The 21,000-nt window shown below is 35.8% G+C and overlaps 1 protein-coding gene across 12 annotated transcripts in view; it reads right to left on the bottom strand.

The window, feature by feature from the left end:
• EVI5 (ecotropic viral integration site 5) overlaps positions 1–21,000 on the bottom strand; it is a 222,901-nt gene that overhangs the window by 71,812 nt on the left and 130,089 nt on the right. For all 12 annotated transcript variants that reach the window (XM_070592644.1, XM_070592650.1, XM_070592648.1 and 9 more), the window contains 2 exons: positions 19,852–20,010; positions 4,446–4,592 (listed from right to left, as the gene is read on the bottom strand). In XM_070592644.1, the coding sequence (XP_070448745.1) occupies positions 4,446–4,592; positions 19,852–20,010 (306 nt within the window). The remainder of the gene's footprint in view (positions 1–4,445; positions 4,593–19,851; positions 20,011–21,000) is intronic.

The raw sequence follows: 21,000 nt of genomic DNA, 5'->3' as shown, positions 1-21,000 counted from the left end.
TTTAAAAAATAATTAATTGCTAGAAGCAATAGCCCCTAATAAATGCTAAAATTACTTGCTGAAACTTCAAGGATACTTGTGTGGCCTCAAACAGTTCCCCCAAAATATGTGTTCATTATCGCGGTGGTTTTAGCATATGTCCTCAAACTCTTTGATCCTCTTTCCTTCAGGAGGTGTGGCTTAATGCCCCTGCTTTGCCCTCAAACTGTGGTCTGGACTTCGTAGTTTGCTTGTAATGACTAGAGTAAAAGAGGAAAAAAGCTTTGCAGTGGAAAAAGCTGGCAGAGATCAACTCAATCAAATGACCAAGGTTACCAGCACCAACGCTAAGACATATCAATACAATACGCCCCCTGACACGGTGCGCTGAGAAGGACACTTCATCTCTGTATTCTTTCCTAAAATACACAACCTCAGTCTAATCGTGAGCAAACATCAGACAATCCCAAATTGAGAGGTATTCTACCAAATACCTGACCAGTATTCTTCAATAGTCAAAGTAATAAAGAAAAAAAATACTGAGAAACTGTCACAGATTAGAGGAGACTGGGACATGATGGGGAAATCCGAATAAAGTCGGCAGTTTAGTAATAACATTTGCCAACATTCATTTCTTAGTATTGATAAATGTACGATGGTTATGTAAGATGTTAACATTAGCAGGAGCTGATTAAAGGGTATATTGTGACTCTATCTTTGCCACTTTTCTGTAAACACAAAATTATTTCAAAATTCAAAGTTAAAAAAAAAATCTGAAGCAAATACGGCAAAACAGAAAAAAAAAATCCTATCATATCATCTTGCTTTCCTACTTAAAACTTCCCAGTGGATTCCCATAGCACTTAAGAGTAAAACCCAAACTCATTACCACGGGCTATAAACATCTATATGGTGAGAAGTGGAGTCCCAGCCTACCTCCCTGGCTATATCTCATTCAGTTTTTCATTATATACAAGACTCGACAACCAAGTTCTTTTCTGCTTTGGGGTCTTGAACTCTGTGATGCTTTTCACGCAACGATCTTCCCCTGGCTCTCCATGTGACTGGTTCTTTCTTATTTCTGAGGTCTCGGCTCTGATACCACCTCCTAGCACTCAATCTTAATTCCCACTTCCCCTTAACTCCCAGTCTACAGTACATCATTAGTAATGATTCATCTATTTTTACTTATTGTCTCACTAAACATTGTGTCCATCTTCTTTACTACTGTATCCTCAGTTCCTACAAGAGTAAATGACAAACAGAAGACGCCCAAATATTTGACAAATACATAAGTAGATGCCATTGTTCTCTGAAGTTTCATAATCTCACCTCCTCCCATCCCTATTTGAGAATCACTGTCCTAGAATATGTAAATTATATATATTTATTTAAAATGAAAATATTTGGCTACACACTTTGTAAATAACACAGTGAAGAAACAGGTACTATCAAGTCCTGCTGGTCAAAGTACAAAATGGTACAACCCTAAGGAGGGTTATCTGACCAAATCTATAAAAAGTACAAATGTATTTACCCACTGACCAAACAATCAATTTATAGGAGTTTATCCTATAGAAATGTGTAGCTATACCTCTATACATCTGAAATTATATACGTCCAAGGTTATTCACTAAACACTGCTTGTAGCAGCAAAACACTGCAAAACAGCACATATGCCCATCAACAAGCACCTAGTTGTACACTTAGGTATACTAAGGTACACGCATGCAATGGAAAACAATGTACCTTAGAAACTACAAGCACTGATACTGAAAGCTCTACAAAACATACTGACCAAAAAAGCAAAAAGCAGAACATATATTAAAGTATGCTAACTTTCAGGTAAGAAATTGAGGAAAAGAAAAATTATATAATTTTACTTGCTAGTATCTGCCTAAAGGAGACTCTAAAAGGATGTATCAGAAAATAACAAAAGCAGCCACCTAGGAAAAAGTAAAAGAAGGGGTATGTGGTAGGGTCAGGAAGGGATTGAGATAAAAGGGGATAGAGGTGTGGGCAATGCTTTCATTTATACTTTGTTAACAAAAAATCAAAGCATTATAAAAAATGTGTATGTATTAAGTTATTAAAATTTATATTAAACATAAGCAGATTTAATTTCTTCCTATCATTATTCCATAAATGTACAATATTATAATCACAGTAAAATATTTTGATTGACTTTCCTCACTTATTATTTATTATACAATTTTACAATTGTGTATAAGAAGTAATATACCTTTTCTCACGGATATACATATTTCTTCGTAGAACTAGAGAATATAAAATCTTTCCATAATCTTCAAAGTTAGATTTTCAAGGAAATCCCACAATCTCATTACTGGAATTCTAGGGGCCAGATGTGTTACAGAATTTCAGAGTTTTACATTTTAGAAAAGTAATAAGGTGCATAAATCATACATTAGTATTATCCAGCAAGATCTAAGGCAGCATCCATAATGAAACAGTATACTCAATGTTTACCACAATGAAGCAGTGATGAATAAAAACCTATACCAACTGAGATAAATAAAAATTACACATGGTTATATAACAATTCAAATTAAGTTTTACTTCCAAATGAATTTGTGTGAAACTTATGAAAAAATGTTTGGGTTTCAGAGTGTTTTAGATTTTCATATTAGGGATCATAGACTTGTACTATTTCATCTTTAAATGGGAACATTCTAATTCACTTATAGAGGGAAAATAATGTTAATATTAAAAACAGTATCCTGACATTTTGCATAAATGAAGAATAAAATGAGCTTTAATAATTACTTATCAACAAATCATAAGCTATAATCATATAAGACTAAATGAAAATGAATCAGATTATATAACTGAAGGACTGGCTTCCTTGAAAAAGTTAGGTTTGTTTCTACACAACAAGATAAAACACATATGTATTTGTATATGTACTAGGTGTTAGGGTGACAATTAATACACTGGTCATTCTTGAAATCTGGAAAACATTACAAAAGATTGAATAAATCAATATAAAGCTCAAACACAGGGAGAGATGGAGTAACATACTTCACGGAGGTACTAATGAACAATTAAAAATTAAATAAAATCTCATGTCTTTTCTTAAGATTATCAACCTGAGCCCACTACTTAGATAAAGTCAAAGAAAACAGTTATTTTCATCAGCAAACTCCCCAAATATTTATTTCCAAAGAACATTTTACTTTGATTAAAAGGCACTAAGGCATTTGAAGAGCAATATTAAATCCAGTAACAGCGCTATCAACACGTTTATGGAAAACTTACACCAATAATGAAAAAAGATTAAATTTAGTTCTTTATTAAAAATAAGTCAGCATAGACAATATATCATAAAAACTCAATCAGATATTAGTATGACAAGTCAAACTGATATCACTTTATGTCACAACATTTTATTTTTAAATTAGTTGTCATATCCTTCAAAAGGGACTACTCAAGTTAGTACAAATTTCAGTACTGCCTACAGATTTCTGTCAGTGTAAATTGTAACAGTCATGCATATTTATTAGGATGTAATTTCAACTCTGGATTTCAGTGACACTGATAAACCACTCAAGCTTCACTCTTGGTTTTTAATGACACCAGAACAAGTTGATGGAATTACAGCTTTATATGTGCCATTGAAAGTCTTATTTCTTATCATAGAATAACAAGGCTGGACTCTTTAAAAATTAAATGAAAGTATCATTCCTACTATTTCATCACGGAAAGATGGATGTCTAGTTTATTTTTAAAATTCCATAACTTGTCCTCGGTAATTCATTCTAATGCTCAGACCCCAGTCATCTCTTTGTTATTTCAAACACAAACACACACACCCCTCTCCTTCTATCCCACTTCCTGTCTCCTCTCACTCTCACCACTGCTATACTATAAATTTATTTCAGGAAAAAAATGTACTTGCATTCAAATCCTTTTTCTTGCTTTATGAATCTAAATACTTCACAAAAAAATAGAAAAACAGATTAGCATAATAACGGGGAATGTGCACAATTTTCCCAACTTATTAGTACATGCACACATCTTTTGCTCTCTACTCTTATCCAGGAGACATATATTAATATTGACAGACCACTAATAAGGCATCAATTAAAGCAGAGTTGCCCTAACCTCCCTAAATTGCCTATCTTTTTGGCTGAGACATTAAAAGCTTTGGTTTTAACAGATGACAGGTCAAAAGAAAAACTGTAAAGAGCTACCCATTTCAACCACTTAGTTAACTTGTTTCCTGCACTAGCGTTTTACAAAGTGGTTGAAAATGAGGTTTCTTGCCTGAAATCTATCCCAAAGCAAGATGAGCTAACCTGGTCCAAAAGCAACCATTAAACCAAGTTCAGGAAAAGTGGGAAATAAGACTTTTTTGGTTTTAAAATAATATAATCAATGATGAGACAAAAACAAAAAAAGCATTATTATATTGACAAAAATAGAAACTAGTTAGTTGACATATTTACCTTGCATTCAATCTCTGCTTGTCTGCGCTTTGCTTCACTTAACTGAGTAAGCAGTCCTTTGTTCTGTGCAGAAAGGTACTGCACCTTCTCCTGCAGACTGATCACCTCTTGTTCTGCTCTTCGAAGATGGTTACTATTGATCTGGTTCTAATAATTAAAAATATAAATACTCAGACTTTAGATAAAGGGCCTGAAAAAACCCACAAACTTCTACCTACCCATTTTATGCCTTGACAACATTATAAAAAATGTTATTAGTCATATGCCAATTTTATTTAACAAGTAGTTAAATACTTAGAAAAAGTTTATAAAACTGCTTTAAAAATCAAATCATCCAAAAAAATACATAAGGTTCATACTGGAAATTCTCATTATAGCTCAATTTACCATTTATAAAATAAATACCCATAAACTATAAGGATGTTTATGTAGAACTTGAAGGTATTACTTTCTGAAATAAGCAGTGTGGTACAAAGTGAGTAGATATAGGAATATGATGAATTTAACTCCTCTTTCCAGTTGCCAAAAGTAAGCACAGATCTGGTGAAAGCTACCATCACCATTTACTGAACTATAAACTCCTTGATGTCATGACATGTGTCACGTGCACTCCTACATTCCTCCAGAGTATAGCACAGTTTGTTTTTATCAAACATGGACTGTTTTGAATTCTAGCTTGCTATTTGGTGATTAAGCAAACTAGTTAATATCTCTGAGTCTCTATCTCCTCATTTGAAAAATGTATATAAAAATACTACCTATTTCTCATTTGGTTGTCTTCAAAATTAAATGAGATAATACATATAACAGGGCTTAATATATCATAAGAATTCAATAAATGCTTGCAGCTCAGTGCATAACTACAGGACATGCTAAAATAATATATAGACCTAGACTGACATGAGGTAGTTTGCCCATTCAGGCTTGCCCCAACCTGAAATCTTTCAACCACAAATTATTCTATTAGGGGCCCGAAAGAAACAGAAGGGACTTTCATAACCAAAGATAGGTAAAATCTGGATCTTCATTTAACAGTTCTTCAATCTTGGTCAAGTTATTGAATCATATCAAATTTCAGTACACTGGTATAGGCACAGCCATTACTACTTGCCTTTCAAGGCTGTGTTATAAGAATTATACGAGAAAAGTTTACAAAAAGTCTCGCATGACGCCTGAAATTTAACACATACTTAAAAAAATGCCCAGCTGTTACTATTATTATACCATTCTACCTCACTCTAAGAAAATGACCCTGCTTCTAGTTTTAATAAAAAAATCTGGATCATCCAACAGATTTAAGCTCCAAAACTTTCTATCATTTTCCTTTTACTTATCTTCCTGACTTGCAGAAGAAATGCCTCCTTTCTAAGACCATCCTCTATATTGTGCTCTTCTATCTTACTTTCAATCAATGAATATTGTCTGTTTACAAAAATAAGAGGGAAATTCTTAATACTGTATTGAAAATTTTCCACAACCTCTTTTTACTGTCACACCTAACATTAAAACAAATAACTACACTTCAGAGGGATATATCTTTAACCTAAGCTACAAAGAATTCCCACAGATAACCCACCTCCCTGCGGCCCTGATTACAAGTCCATGATGCCAAATCACAAAACATTCACACATAAAAAAACACCAAGAACTGATCATGACTCAGAAACAGTAGACAAAAACGATAGCAAGAATAGATTTTTAGGGACTCTAGATAATAAAATAATCATATAAGGACTTCATATAAAATAGTGTATGTTTAAAATTATTAGACATAAAAAGAAGCAAAAACATAAGCAAAGAACAAGTCACTGTCAAAACAATTTTCAGCAAATGTGAAAAATAACCAAACACAATTTCTAGAAATTACTATAGCCACTCATATTAAAAATTCAATTAAAGGCTTAAATAAGAGGTTAGATATAGTGAAGAAATAATTAGTGTCCCATAAGAGGTCAAGAGACATAGAAAAGAGAACAGGAAGTACAAAATATACCTGGTAAGGGTTGCAGGACAAAATAGGAAAAAAAAAGTGAGGGCTGGCCCAGTGTTGTAGTGGTTAAATTCACACGCTCTGCTTTGGTGGGCTGGGGTTCGCTGGTTCAGATCCCAGACATGGACCTACACACTGCTCATCAAGCCATGCTGTGGCAGCGTTCCACATACAAAATAGAGGGATATTGCCACAAACATTAGCTCAGCAAAAATCTTCCTCAATCAAAAAGAGGAAGATTGGCAACAAATGTTAGCTCAGGGTCAATCTTCCTCACCAAAAAAAAAAAAAAAAAAAAAAGAGTGAGATATGATGACCTAAGGGATAATAGGTGAGAACTTTTCACAACTGAAAAAAAAACCACATATAAATCCACAGTTCAGGAAGCACAACTAGTCCCAAATAGGATAAATACAAACAAACTCTCAACAAGATACATTGTAACAAAGCTCAGAATGCTAAAGAAAAGAAGAGGTAAATCAAGGGAAAAACTGAGTAGCTGTGAGATGAAGACATCTCAAGAGGAAAAATATGTAGTGCTTAAAAAAACAAATTTCATCCTACAGTAGTATATTGAGCTATATTATCATATAAGGGTGAGAGAAAAGCATATTTTAAGAAAATGAGAGAGTTTACAATTCATGATTGAAACTGGAAAGAAACTACCAAATAAAAGTAAGAATAGAGAGCAAAAAATTGGCAAACAAGTGGACAAATCCAAATGAGCATTGACTCCATAAAACACAACAATAATGTCTAGTAATTTGGAGGTATAAAAAAAGATGTACAGGGGCCGTCCCATGGCCGAGTGGTTAAAGTTCTGTTGCTCCCCTTTGGTGGCCTGGGGTTTACGGGTTCAGATCCTGGGTGTGGACCTTCTCCACTCATCAGCCATGCTGTGGAGGTATCCCACATACAGAGCAGAGGAAGAGCATAGATGTTACCTCAGGGCTGATCTTCCTCAAGCAAAAAAAGAGGAGGATTGACAATGGATGTTAGCTCAGGGCAAATCTTCCTCACACACAAAAAAGACGCACAATCATAGTAACATGTAAGAACGGAAGCTGGAAGAAAAGCACTTGAAGTTCTTCAAAGGTCCTTTACACAGTTTGGAAGGAAGACGGAGATCATTATTAACTTTAGACTGTATTCAGTCGGGTAAGCATTTTCAATTTTTTTCAGGTAATAAATGCTAATAGAAAAGAAAAAGAATTATAAAATTCAAATTAGTAGAGAGAAAGAGACAAAAACTAAATTAATCCAATAAAAAGCAAAGGAGAAAAAAAGAAAGAAACAGAAAGCACAAAATAAAACAATTTCAAACACATGACAATAAAGACGATTTCTGATCATGGATGTAGAGAGTCAGAAAGAGCATTACTCCCACCCTTTTAACTAAAAAAACCAAACAAAAAACAGCCAAACTGTTAAACACAGAGAGGTGGGGTCACAGGGCAACTGACTAGCCCAAATCTAAGGAGACACAGGACAGATTCAGCCAGAAGCTGTGAAGAATAATTCAGCTAGAATAAATATCAAATCGGTAGAGGCCAAGTGTGAGCCGGCTAGCGAGTATGAAGCCCAAGGTGGGGAGCAGAGTTCAAAAACTCTTATATACTTTTTCTTCATTGACTCCAACAGGTACACTCAAAGACGACTGATGAGAGTCCTGAGAAAGAGAACTGCATGGTACAGGCCTGAGGGAGGTGAACAGCAGTTAACATAGGAGGGTCACTAAACCTTGCTCGTCTCCTCTAGGGAATAAAAGGTTTAATTTGCATGGAGCAGGGCAACCAGCACAGTTGCCCTTGAGGCACTGGGGGAATCACTGCATCTGAGGAAGGGCCAGGACTGTATTTTGGGCCTAGGACTATAGCTGGAGGTAGGGCAGGAGCACTGAGAAGGCCAAACACTCCAGATCCAGGGACACAGGGCAGCCTAAGACTGAGGCTTTATCAGATAATAGGGAAGAGTTGTTCTCTGCCCCTCCGACTTCCTATAACAAGTAAGAGTGGAATATTGCTCGAGACTGACCCTCTCTGAAGTGCTGTGCAAAGGGAAGACCTAAAGACATTGAGAAAACCCATTGGCAAACCAGCCTCCAATCTAAAAATAAGATATTGCTAGAGGAATTTGAAGACTGTGGTGCAAAGAGGGTAACCACAGAAACAACAAACCTCAAACCCAGCCCAACTCCTGACTATATTAACTCAAATCCCCCACATTAAAGGCCAAATAGAAGGTACGGTGTGCCCATTTCCAGGCAAAAAAAAATATTTACCTTAGTCTACTGTCCTACACAAGATATACAGTTTTCAACAAAAAATTACAAAGTGTAGGAAAAGGTAAGAAAAAATAAAACACTACCAAGAGACAAAGCAATCAACAGAACCAGCCTCAAGTATGACACAGATATTGAAATTATCTGACAGGGAATTTAAACAACTGTGATTAATATGCTGAAGGCTTTAAGGGAAAGGTGAAAAACATCCAAGATCAGATAGGTAATATCAGCAGATAAATGAAAACCATAAGAATCCAACAGAAATGCTAGAAATGGAAAACAACAGTAATAGATGTGAAGAATGCCTTCAGTGTCTCATCAGAGAACATACAAAGTGGAGGAAAGAATGAGTGCTCTCAATAAGTCAACAGAAACACTTCAGTCAATAGAAACAAAAGCACAAAGAGAGAAAATAATGGGGGGGGGGGGGTGAAGAACAGAACATCCAACATCAAACAATCTAACACATGTGTAATTGGAATCCCAGGAGGAGAAGAGAGTATGGGACAGAAGAAATATTTGAAGAAATAATGACCAAGAATTTTCCAAATTGCACAGCAGACACAAATCCACAAGTCCAAGAAGCTCAAAGAAAAAACAAAGCAAAAAACACATCAAATCATATCATATTCAAACTGCTAAAAAAGAAAAGACAGAGGAAATCTTGAAGGCAGCCAGAAGGGGGAAAAAGCATTACACACAGAGGAATAAAAGTAAGAATTACAACAGAATTCTGGCTTGCATGGTTTCTGACAAGAGTAACTTAAAGTATTGAAAGAAAAACCTAACAACCCAGAATGCAATATCCAGCAAATAATATGCTTTTTTCCATTGAGTTAATGATAGGTTACAAACTTGTAAAATTTCAGTTGTACATTATTTTTTTTGTTTTTTTTTGTTTTTTTTTTTGTTTTTTTGGAGGAAGATTAGCCCTCAGCTAACTACTGCCAGTCCTCCTCTTTTTGCTGAGGAAGCCTGGCTCTGAGCTAACATCCGTGCCCATCTTCCTCTAGTTTATACGTGGGACGCCTCCCACAGCATGGCTGCCAAGCAGTGCCATGTCCGCACCCGGGATCCGAACCAGCGAACCCCGGGCCGCCGAGAAGCGGAACATGCGAACTTAACCGCTGCGCCACCGGGCCGGCCCCTCAGTTGTACATTATTGATTGTCAGTCGTGTTGCAGGTGCACCACTCCACCTGCTGTGCCCACCCTCCACCCCACATTTTCCCTGGTAGCCACCAATCTGTCTCTCTGTCTACATTTTTAAATTTCTCATATGAGTGGAGTCATACAGAGATTGTCCTTCTCTAACTGGCTTATTTCACTTAACATAATTCCCTCAAGGTGCATCCATGTTATTGCAAATGGAATGCTTTTGTTCTGTTTTACAGCTGAATAGTATTCCATTGTGTATATGTACCACATCTTCTTTATCCATTCATCTGTTGATGGGCACTTAGGTTGCTTCCATGTCCTGGCTATTGTAAATAATGCTACAATAAACATTGGGGTGTATAGGACTTTAGGAATTGCTGACTTCAAGCTCTTTGGATAGATACCCAGTAGTGGAATAGCTGGGTCGTATGGTAGTTCTATTTTTAATTTTTTTAGGAATCTCCATACTGTTTTCCCTAGTGGCTGCACCAGTTTGCATTCTCACCAGCAGTGTATGAGGGTTCCTTTTTCTCCGCAACCTCTCCAACATTTGTTGCTATTAGTTTTAGATATTTTTGTCATTCTAAGGGGTGTAAGGTGATATCTTAATGTAGTTTTGATTTGCATTTCCCTGATGATCAGCGGTGTTGAACATCTTTTCATGTGCCTATTGGCCATCTGTATATCTTCTTTAGAGAAATGTCTGTTCATGTCTCCAGCCCATTTTTTGATCGGGTTGTTTGATTTTTTGTTGTTGAGTTGTGAGAGTTCTTTATATATTATGGATATTAAGCCTTTGTCAGATATATGACTTGCAAATTTTTTTTCCCAGTTAGTGGGTTGTTTTTTGTTTCAATCCTGTTTTCATTTGCCTTGAAGAAGCTCTTTAGTCTGATGAAGTCCCATTTGTTAATTCTTTCTATTGTTTCCCTTCTCCGAGGAGACATGGTGTCCGAAAAGATCCTTTTAATACTGATGTCAAAGAGTGTACTGCCTACGTTTTCTTCTAAAAGCCTTATGGTTTCAGGTCTCACCCTCAGGTCTTTGATCCATTTTGAGTTTATTTTGGTAAATGGTGAGAAAGAATGGTCAATTTTCATTCTTTTACATGTGGCTTTCCAGTTTTCCCAGCACCATTTGTTGAAAAGACTTCCTTTTCTCCATTGTATAACCTCAGCTCCTTTGTTGAAGATTAGTTGTCCATAGATGTGTGGTTTTATTTCTGGGCTTTCAATTCTGTTCCATTGATCTGTGCACCTGTTTTTGTACCAGTACCATGCTGTTGTGATTACTGTAGCTTTGTAGTATGTTTTGAAGTCAGGGATTGTGATGCCTCCAGCTGTGTTCTTTTTTTTCAGGATTGCTTTAGCAATTCGGGGTCTTTTGTTGCCCCATATGAATTTTAGGATTCTTTGTTCTAATTCTGTAAAGAATGTCATTGGGATTCTGATTGGGATAGCATTGAATCTGTAGATTGCTTTAGGTAGAACGGAATTTTAACTCTGTTTATTCTTCCAATCCATGTACATGGAATGTCTTTCCATCTCTTTATGTCATCATCCAATTCTCTCAGACAGGCCTTGTACTTTTCATTATATAGGTCCTCCACTTCCTTAGTCAAATTTATCCCAAGGTATTTTATTCTTTTTGTTGCGATTGTGAATGGTATTGTGTTCTTGAGTTCTTTTTCTGTTAGCTCGTTATTAGAATATAGAAATGCTACTGACTTATGCAAATTGATTTTATACCCTGCAACGTTGCTGTAGTTGTTGATTACTTCTAAGAGTTTTCCAATGGCTTCTTTGGGGTTTTCTATATATAAGATCATGTCGTCTGCAAACAGTGAGAGTTTCACTTCTTCCCTCCCTATTTGGATTCCTTTTATTCCTTTTTCTTGCCTGATTGCTCTGGCCCGGACTTCCAGTACTATGTTAAATAAGAGTGGTGATAGAGGGCATCCTGTTTTCAGGGAGATGGCACTCAGTTTTTGCCCATTGAGTATGATGTTGGCTGTGGGTTTGTCACATATGGCCTTTATTATGTTGAGGTAGTTCGCTTCTATGCCCATTTTGTTCAGAGTTTTTATCATAAATGGCTGTTGGATCTTGTCAAATGCTTTCTCTGCATCTATTGAGATGATCATGTGGTTGTTATTCCACAGTTTGTTGATGTGGTGTATCACGTTGATTGATTTGCGGATGTTGAACCATCCCTGTGTCCCTGGTATGAATCCCACTTGATCATGATGTATGATCATTTTGATGAGTTGCTGAATTCTGGTTGCCAAAATTTTATTTAGAATTTTTGCATCTATGTTCATCAGTGATATTGGCCTGTAGTTCTCTTTTTTTGTGGTGTCCTTGTCAGGCTTTGGTATCAGAGTGATGTTGGCCTCGGAGAATGTGTTAGGAAGTGTTCCATCCTCCCTAATTTTTTGGAATAGCTTGAAAAGGAGAGGTATTACATCCTCTCTGAAAGTTTGGTAGAATTCCCCAGGAAAGCCATCTGGTCCTCGGGTTTTATTCTTTGGGATGTTTTTGATTGCTGTTTCAATCTCTTTCCTTGTGATTGGTCTGTTCAAATTGTCTGCTTCTTCTTGAGTGAGCTTTGGGAGATTGTAGGAGTCCAAGAATTTATCCATTTCCTCTAGGTTATCCATTTTGTTGGCATATAATTTTTCATAGTATTCTCTTATAATCCGTTGTATTTCTGGAGAGTCTGTTGTTATTTCTCCTCTTTCATTTCTGATTTTGTTCATTTGAGTTTTCTCCCTTTTTTTCTTTGCAAGTCTGGCTAGGGGTTTGTCAATTTTATTTATCTTCTCAAAGAATCAGCTCTTTGTTTCATTGATCCTTTCTACCGCCTTTTTCGTTTCAATAGCATTTATTTCTGCTCTCATTTTTATTATTTCTCTCCTTCTGCTGACTTTGGGCTTTGTTTGTTGTTCTTTCTCTAATTCAGTTAGGTGTAGTTTAAGATTGCTTATTTGGGATTTTTCTTGTTTGTTAAGATGTGTCTGTATTGTGATGAATTTTCCTCAATACAGCTTTTGCTGTATCCCATATGAGTTGGTATGGCATGTTATCATTTTCATTTGTCTCCAGGTACTTTTTGATTTCTTCTTTAATTTCTTCAATGATCCATTGCTTGTTCAGTAGTGTGTTGTTTAGTCTCCACATCCTTGTGCCTTTCTCAGCTTTTTTCCTGTAATTAATTTCTAGCCTTATAGCACTATGATCGGAGAAGAGGCTTGTTATTATTTCATTTTTTAAAAAATTTGTAGAGGTTTGCCTTCTTTCCCAACATATGGTCTATCCTTGAGAATGTTCCATGCGCACTTGAGAAGAATGTGTATTCTGCTGTTTTAGGATGAAGCATTCTATAAATGTCTATCAAGTCCAATTGTTTTAGTTTTTTGTTTAGCTCCACTATTTCCTTGTTGATTTTCTGTCTGCATGATCTGTCCATTGATGTGAGTGGGGTGTTGAGGTCCCCTACTATTATTGTGTTGTTTTTAACATCTTCCTTAAGGTCTGTTAATAGTTGCTTTATGAACTTTAGTGTTCCTGTGTTGGGTGCATAGATATTTATAAGTGTTATTTCTTCTTGATGAAGTGTCCCTTTGATCATTATATATTGTCCCTCTGTGTCTCTCTTTACCTGCCTTATTTTGAAATCCGTTTTGTCTGATGTAAGTATTGCAACACCTGCTTTCTTTTGCTTGCTGTTAGCTTGAAGTATTGTCTTCCACCCCTTCACTCTGAGCCTGTGTTTGTCCTTGGGGCTGAGCTGTGTTTCCTGGAGGCAACAAATTGTTGGATCTTGTTCTTTAATCCATTTTGCTACTGTGTGTCTTTTTATTGGAGAGTTCAATCCGTTTACATTGAGGGTGATTATTGATGCATTTGGACTTAATGCTGTCAATCTGTTGCTCGTTATCTGGTTTTCCTGTATTACCTTTGTTTCTTGTCTGTGTGTTTTAGCCTATCTATTGACTACTGCAATTTCTTATGCTGGGTTTCTTACATTTTTCCTTATTTGTGTTTTGTGGCACTGTTCTGTTTTTTAGTTTAGTGGCCACCCTGAAGTTTGTATTTAGAATCTCATGTATAATATAGTCTACTCTCTGGTGGTCTCTTACTTACTTGGCCTAGACTAATTTAGTCCCTTTCCTCTTCCCCTCCTAAATTATTATTTCCATTTCTTATTCCAACTCATGTTATGAGTTTGTAGTTAGGGTGATAAGATCATCTTTGCTTTGGTGGTTTCCTTACCTTTATCCTAAGGCTATAGCTGAATATTTGCTATCCTATTCTGGTTCTATCTATCTGTCTCCCTACTCTGTGGTTTGTGACCCCTTTCTCCCTTTTTTTCTTTTTTCAAGTATGAGAGCCTTCTTGAGGATTTCTTGTAGTGGAGGACTTTTGGTTACAAATTCCCTTAACTTTTGTTTGTCTGGGAAAGATTTAATTTCTCCCTCAAATCTGAAGGATATTTTTGCTGGATAGCGTATTCTTGGCTGAAGATTTTTATCTTTTAAAGTTTTGAATATGTCACTCCATTCTCTCCTAGCTTGTCAGGTTTCCATAGAGAAATCCGCTGAAAATCTGATAGGAGTTCCTTTGTAGGTTATTTTCTTCTGTCTTGCTGCCCTGAGTATTCTTTATTTCTCTTTCATTTTTGCCATTTTTACTACTATATGCCTTGCAGTAGGTCTTTTTACATTGACAAATCTAGGAGATCTGAAAGCTTCCTCCACACACATTTCTCCCTCAATCCCTAGATTTGGGAAGTTCTTTTCTATTATTTCATTAAGCACACTTTCTGCTCCATTTTCCTTTTCCACGTTCTCAGGAATTCCAATGATCCTTAAATTCTTTCTCCTCATTGAATCCGCTATTTCTCTGATATTTTCCTCATTTTTTTAAATCCTTAGTTCTCTTTCTTCCTCTGTCTGGAGCCATTCAGCCTGTCTATCTTCAATTATGCTAATTTGCTCCTCTATGGTGTCTACATGGGCATTCAGGGAATCCGTATTCTGTTTTATCTAGTCCATAGTATTTTTCATCTCTAGAAACGCTGTTTGATTCTTCTTTATAGTTTCAATCTCTTTTGTGAAGTAACTCCAGAACTCGTTGACTTGTTTCTCTATCTTTCTCTCTACCTCATTGAGTTTTTTGATGATACTCTGAACTCATTTTCACTTAGTTTACCTATTTCCAAGTCCTCAGGACTAATTCTGTGTTTTTATTGTTTTCCTTCTGTTCTGGAGCTTTTATAAATTGCTGGATGGTAGAGGAGTGGTTTTTGCACATGATGGTAGAATTCGGCTGCAGTTACACCCTGTCGCCACTAGATGGGGGTCGAGAGCCGCACGTTCTGAGCTCTCCACCTTCAGGTAAGATGGCAGCGCCCAGCATGGGTTCAGGGAGGAGGGGCAGTTTCTCTCGTGCGCCAATCTGGATTCCGATCAGCTCTCGTTCTCTGGTCTCCTGAGGCCCTGGCTTGATGGGGTCCCCGCACACGGAAGCTTTCCCCCGTCAGCGGGTTTCCACTGCACTGGCAGTGGGAGTCCTGGACGATCCCCTGGTCGCGTGGCCCCTCCCCGACTCCTAGGGGAGGGAGCGAAGTTCTCTCCTACCCTGTTTCAGCTCCTCCGAGGCCAGTAGCAGCCTCTCCGTCCTCCTTCATCTTGGTGCTGTAGGTCTCTGATGGTCTGGCATTAGGTTTATTGGCTGAAATTCAGTTTTCCCAATCCTTTGTTGTAGTTTGGAGGGGAGAGAGTCCCGGGTCAGCTCACCCCACCATTTTGCTCCACCCCTTTATAATTGGCTTTTAAATTAGAGAAATAAATACTTTCTCAAACAAATGAGAACTAAGAGAATCCACTGCCAGTAGACCAGCAGTACGAGAAATGTTAAAGGAAGTTCTCTTCAAGTAGAAGGAATATGACCCCAGACAGATACATGGATTTATACAAAGAAATAAAGAGGGCTAAAAAGGAATAACTGAAGGGAAAATTAATTTCATTAAAAATTTTAAAAATTTCTTTGAAAGATTGACTGATTAATGCAAAATTAGTAGCACATATGATGCTGGTACTATCTGTAAAAGCAAAATATATAACAACAATAGCACAAAGGATAGGAGAAAGAATTGGGAATATATCATTCTAAGGACCTTACACTACATGTGAAGGGTAAAATACTATTTGAACGTAAGCTCTGATTAAAGATTTATATTGTACAACCTAGAGCAACTACTAAAATGTTTTTTAAAGGAATATAAATAAATAAGTCAATTGTGGAGATAAAATGGAACCATAATAAATGCCCAATAAACCCAACAAAAAGAAGAAAAAAGAAATAAAGAACAAATGGAGTAAACAGAAAATAGCTAGCAAGGTGATAAATATTAATCCAAATAGAATCACAAAACATGAACCAAACATGACAGCTAAAACAGACTGTGAGATCACCTTTTTCTATAGCTTTATTGAGACATATTCACACACCATAAATTCACCTAAAGTGTACATACATAGAGTTCAGTGGCTTTTAGTATATTCACACAGTTGTATAACCATTTACTAGATTGGATTTTAACAAATATCCATCTATATGCTGTTTATCAGAGACATAAACAGGTTGATATTAAAAGGATGGAAAAAGATATATAAAGCAAATACTAAATAATAAACAGCCTGGATAATTATATGAAAACAAATAGATTAAATAAAAAAGCATCCTTAAGGATAAAGACAGTCAATACATAATGATAAGATTCATTTTGCCACAAAAATATAACAATTAAAAGTTTGTATGTTCCTCTAAAAGGGGCTCAGAATATTTTAATCCCCCCCCCCAAATCATCACAACTCCAAAGAGAAATGAAAGATCCACAATCACAATAGAAGATATCAATATAAATTAGTATTTGAAAGATCAGGCAACACAAAAGCACTAGAAAAGATATAGAAGATACAAACAATACAGTTAAAAAGTTGGATCAAATGTAAGGTAAGACTCAAAAGACCATATTCTCTGACCACAATGCAATTAAGTTAAAATAACGACATGAACTACTAACGAAGTGAACCAGAAACCTATACATTCAGAAACATAAAAGATGCTGGTAAACAACTTTTGAGTCAAAGAAGCAATTTTAAGGAAAGCAAAAAAGTATGGAACTGAAGAATAAAAAATGTACTAGTAAAGAAGACACATAATATCTAGGAGTACAAGGAAAGGGGGAAAAAATGAAACCCAAGCAACATATAATGAAAGGGTATAATAAAGAATAGAACTGAACTATCTAGAAAACAATGGTACAACATGGAGGATCAACAAAAATTTTAAAATCCAATCTTTAAAAAGATGAATGAAAAGGGCAAACTTCTCCAAGGCTTTTCAAGAAAATAATGAAGGCACAAATAAACACTGTTAGGAATGAAAAGAGGGACATAAATATAGATTCAGTGAAAATACTTTTTAAAAAAGATAATTTAAACAACTTTAAGAGATAAATTTAAAAATTTAGATGAAATGGACAGTCTCCTAGGGAAATAGATCTCACCAAACCAGACTCAAAAAGAAACAGAAAATCTGAAAAGATCTATAAACCTTCAACAAGTAGGATGAATAGGTATCATTTCCACAAAACGAAAAGACAAGACTATTTAAAGGAACACATTCCAGCAAATATTCAAATAATGGGTAATTCCAATCTTATATAAAATTTCTGAGAACAGAATAAAATCCAATCCAATCCAACCCATTCACCGAGTTTACTCTAACCTTGGTAGCAAAACCAGATAAGAGTCTCCCCCAAAAGGAAAATTATAGTACAATCTAAGTTAAGCACCAAAAATCTAAAACACTGAAAACTTGAATCCAGCAGTGGGAACGGGTTGTATACGTCTCTGTGTATCTGTTCTGTATCATAAACTCGTTTGGTTTTTAGTATTTTGATAACTGTACCTTAATACAACCGGTTTGCTTTCTAATCCTATGTATTTTACTTTATGCATTAAAAAATATTATTTTGAGAAGGGGTCCATAGGCTTCAGACTGCCAAAGGGGTTGATGGCACACACAAAAATGCTAAGAACCCCTGTACTGAAGAAACTCTTAGAGATATACACAAGGAAACATGTGCAACACTGTTTAGAGCAGCACTGTTTGTAATAGCAAAAATCAGGAGACATAAAGAGGAGAGTGGCTCAATGAACTAAGGAACACTAACTAGGTGGAGTTTCCTGAAAGTCATTAAAATTAAGGAACTGGAGCTACATGTATCAACAAGGACAAACCTCTTAATCTGGATGCTGGATACATGGGTGTTTGATATAACACCCTCTAAATGACTAAGATAGCGTTACCATTACACCACACTGTTTTTAATTATTTTTTTCATTTTGCAATGAGAAAACTTCATGGATCCTCACCAGTTTAAGCACTGGCGTGTAGGAACCAGTGCCTTACACCACTTCTCTTCCAGCAAAATCCACCCCAAATCAGACTCATTATAGTCAGGCCCAGCTTAAAATACAAATTCCTTAGCAAGCCTTTCTCCAAATCATCCCAATGGAATTAATTTTCCCCTCCTATTCTCCACAGCCATTTCTATTTAACTTTCTCATTACTAGATTTCCGAATTACATACTTTTACCAGTTTTACTGAGATATAATTACATACGGCACTGTGTAAGTTTAAGGTGTATAGCATAATAACTTACATATATTGTGAGATGATTACTACAATAAATTTTGTTAACATCCATCATTTCACATAATGAATTAAATTAAATATAGTTTGTGAGCGCCCGATTTCTCAAGTGTAGGTTCTTTGATGCCTAGACAGTGCTTTGTACTCACAAATTCTCAAAACCATTTTTGCTGAATTTGATTCATTCACCTACATCCACTGTGAAATAAATTCTAAACACTGGCTTAAAAGTTGTGTTTGCGTCTTTAATATCTACAGAAATAGAATTTGATTATAGAAATAAAACATCCCATTATGCAAGCTAGATTTCTACTTTTCATAATCTTACTGTTATTTTTAATTACAACGAAAAATATAAGATAATAACTTTGAACAATGTAAAACAAGATACACTTCTTCTAAAAGATTGACATGTTCAGGTTATGTTCCAGTTGGGATGACCATTTTGCACACAGGTATACAGAATGATACATGTGTTAACTATGCCCCCTACTGACTGAATAAATATTTGAAAGCCAAATAACGTCACAGAGAATACAGAATACAGCCCACACAAACGTACCACATAAAAAACAAATGTACTTTTATAATGCAAATGGGTTTCATAGGAAAGACTTTGCAGATCTTAAGTCAAGTACATTTAAGATAGGATTTATTAGAGAAAGCGGGAACTTGAGAAGAAAGAAGTATAATTTTGAAATTGACTGCTCAGAATCACCACTTCACACAACTTTAGGAAGCATCATTCACATTATATTCTACAGAGTGGTTGTCAACCAGAGGCAATTTTGCTGCCCAGGAGAATTTTTGTCCTAACACCTGGGCAGGGGGTGGGGTGGGGTGGTGGGCACAGTGCTACTGGCATCTAATGGGCAGAGGCCAGGGATGCTGCTACACATCCTACAAGGCACAGGCCAGTCCCCACAATAAAGAATTATTTGGACCAAAATGTTAATAGTATCAAGATTGACAAATTTTTGCTCCATGCGAATATTCCCTCTCAAGTTGTGCAATAAGGCAACAGAGTCAAATAGAGTTTTATGACTTGCTTAAACTTTGTTGAATGGATCAAAGAAGACATTAAATCCCTGACATAAAAGAATACAGTTTTTAGCCCTTTTCATTTGGGCTAGAAAATTACAGTCATATGTCCACCTTTTAACTCTATTCTATGGATGACAGAATCCGTGCATACACTTTTGATCCGCTAACAATATTTTTGAAAGCTACTGGGCTTTCCGATCATACCTGTGTTTCCATTTCCATCATCCTTTGTTTTATTTCTCTTATTTCTGCCTGTGTTTCAGCTTCTCTAAGTCGAATGGTCATCAGTTCATCTTGTAACTCATTCATAGCATTTTTCTTAGGTGGGTCTTTCCATCTCCCAGTAGTACGAGCTAAGTGGCGCTAAAACACAAAAATGATGTCGCAACAAATATCCCCAGTATCAAAATAAGAACTAACTTTACTGAGCACTTATTTTAGGTCCAGTACTATATTAAGAACTTTATAGCATTATTTTATTTAATCCCCTGACTTAAAAGTCAGGCACTATTATCTTTATTATACAGGTGAGAAAATGGAAATTGTGATTAACTTCAGAAAGGTCACACAGCCAGTAAATGGCAGGTCTGGGATATATACTCAGATATAGTTCAAAATTTTTTTTATACTGCGGATTAATTACTGTAAAGAATGCAATTTTCACCGTAATTTTTTTTTTTTTTACCAAGGGAGATTTTTCACATTATTTTTAATGAACTCCCAAGAAAAGGGGAAAAAATGGGGCCATTCACAAATTAAGGAAGCAATATTACAAGTTAGGAGCAGTGTTCTCAAAATATCCATGGTGAAGGACCAGTTTTGTTTTGTTTTTAATTTTCAGTTTATTCCTGCCTGATACTTCCCAAAATACATTAAAAAAAAAAAATCCATGGTAATATCAAGGACTAACTTCAGTCTTTGCTAAGCGCATCCTCTCATCCCAAATTCAAACCAAGATCATTACTGTGAAACTATGTCTAGTTTTCTTTTTCTTCCCTCTCTCCCTTCTATTTTATAGATTGTTTTGTTGTTGTTGTAGATCTTTTTCAACAGTTTCCCTCAACTGTGAATAAATCTGTGGGCATATAACTAGTTAAACGTCTGATTCATTTGGTGAGATAACCAATTTCCAAAAGAAGTTATGAATTTACAGACAAATTTATTTTGGTGTCGCCCTTCTGATGTTTCACACTGACCAATGGATTTAACAGACGAAGTATGTACTAGATAAAGGAATATTTTCTTACAGTTCTTTAGGAAGATACATAAATCACAATCGTATAACAACAAAAATACGACTTGATCTCTATTTTATCTTCTATTTAATTGTAAGAATTAAAAAGGGATAAATAG

Source organism: Equus przewalskii, chromosome 24, assembly GCF_037783145.1.
Source record: "Equus przewalskii isolate Varuska chromosome 24, EquPr2, whole genome shotgun sequence".
NCBI classification, from domain to species: Eukaryota; Metazoa; Chordata; class Mammalia; order Perissodactyla; family Equidae; genus Equus; species Equus przewalskii.
This window is presented reverse-complemented; position numbering and strand designations above follow the sequence as displayed.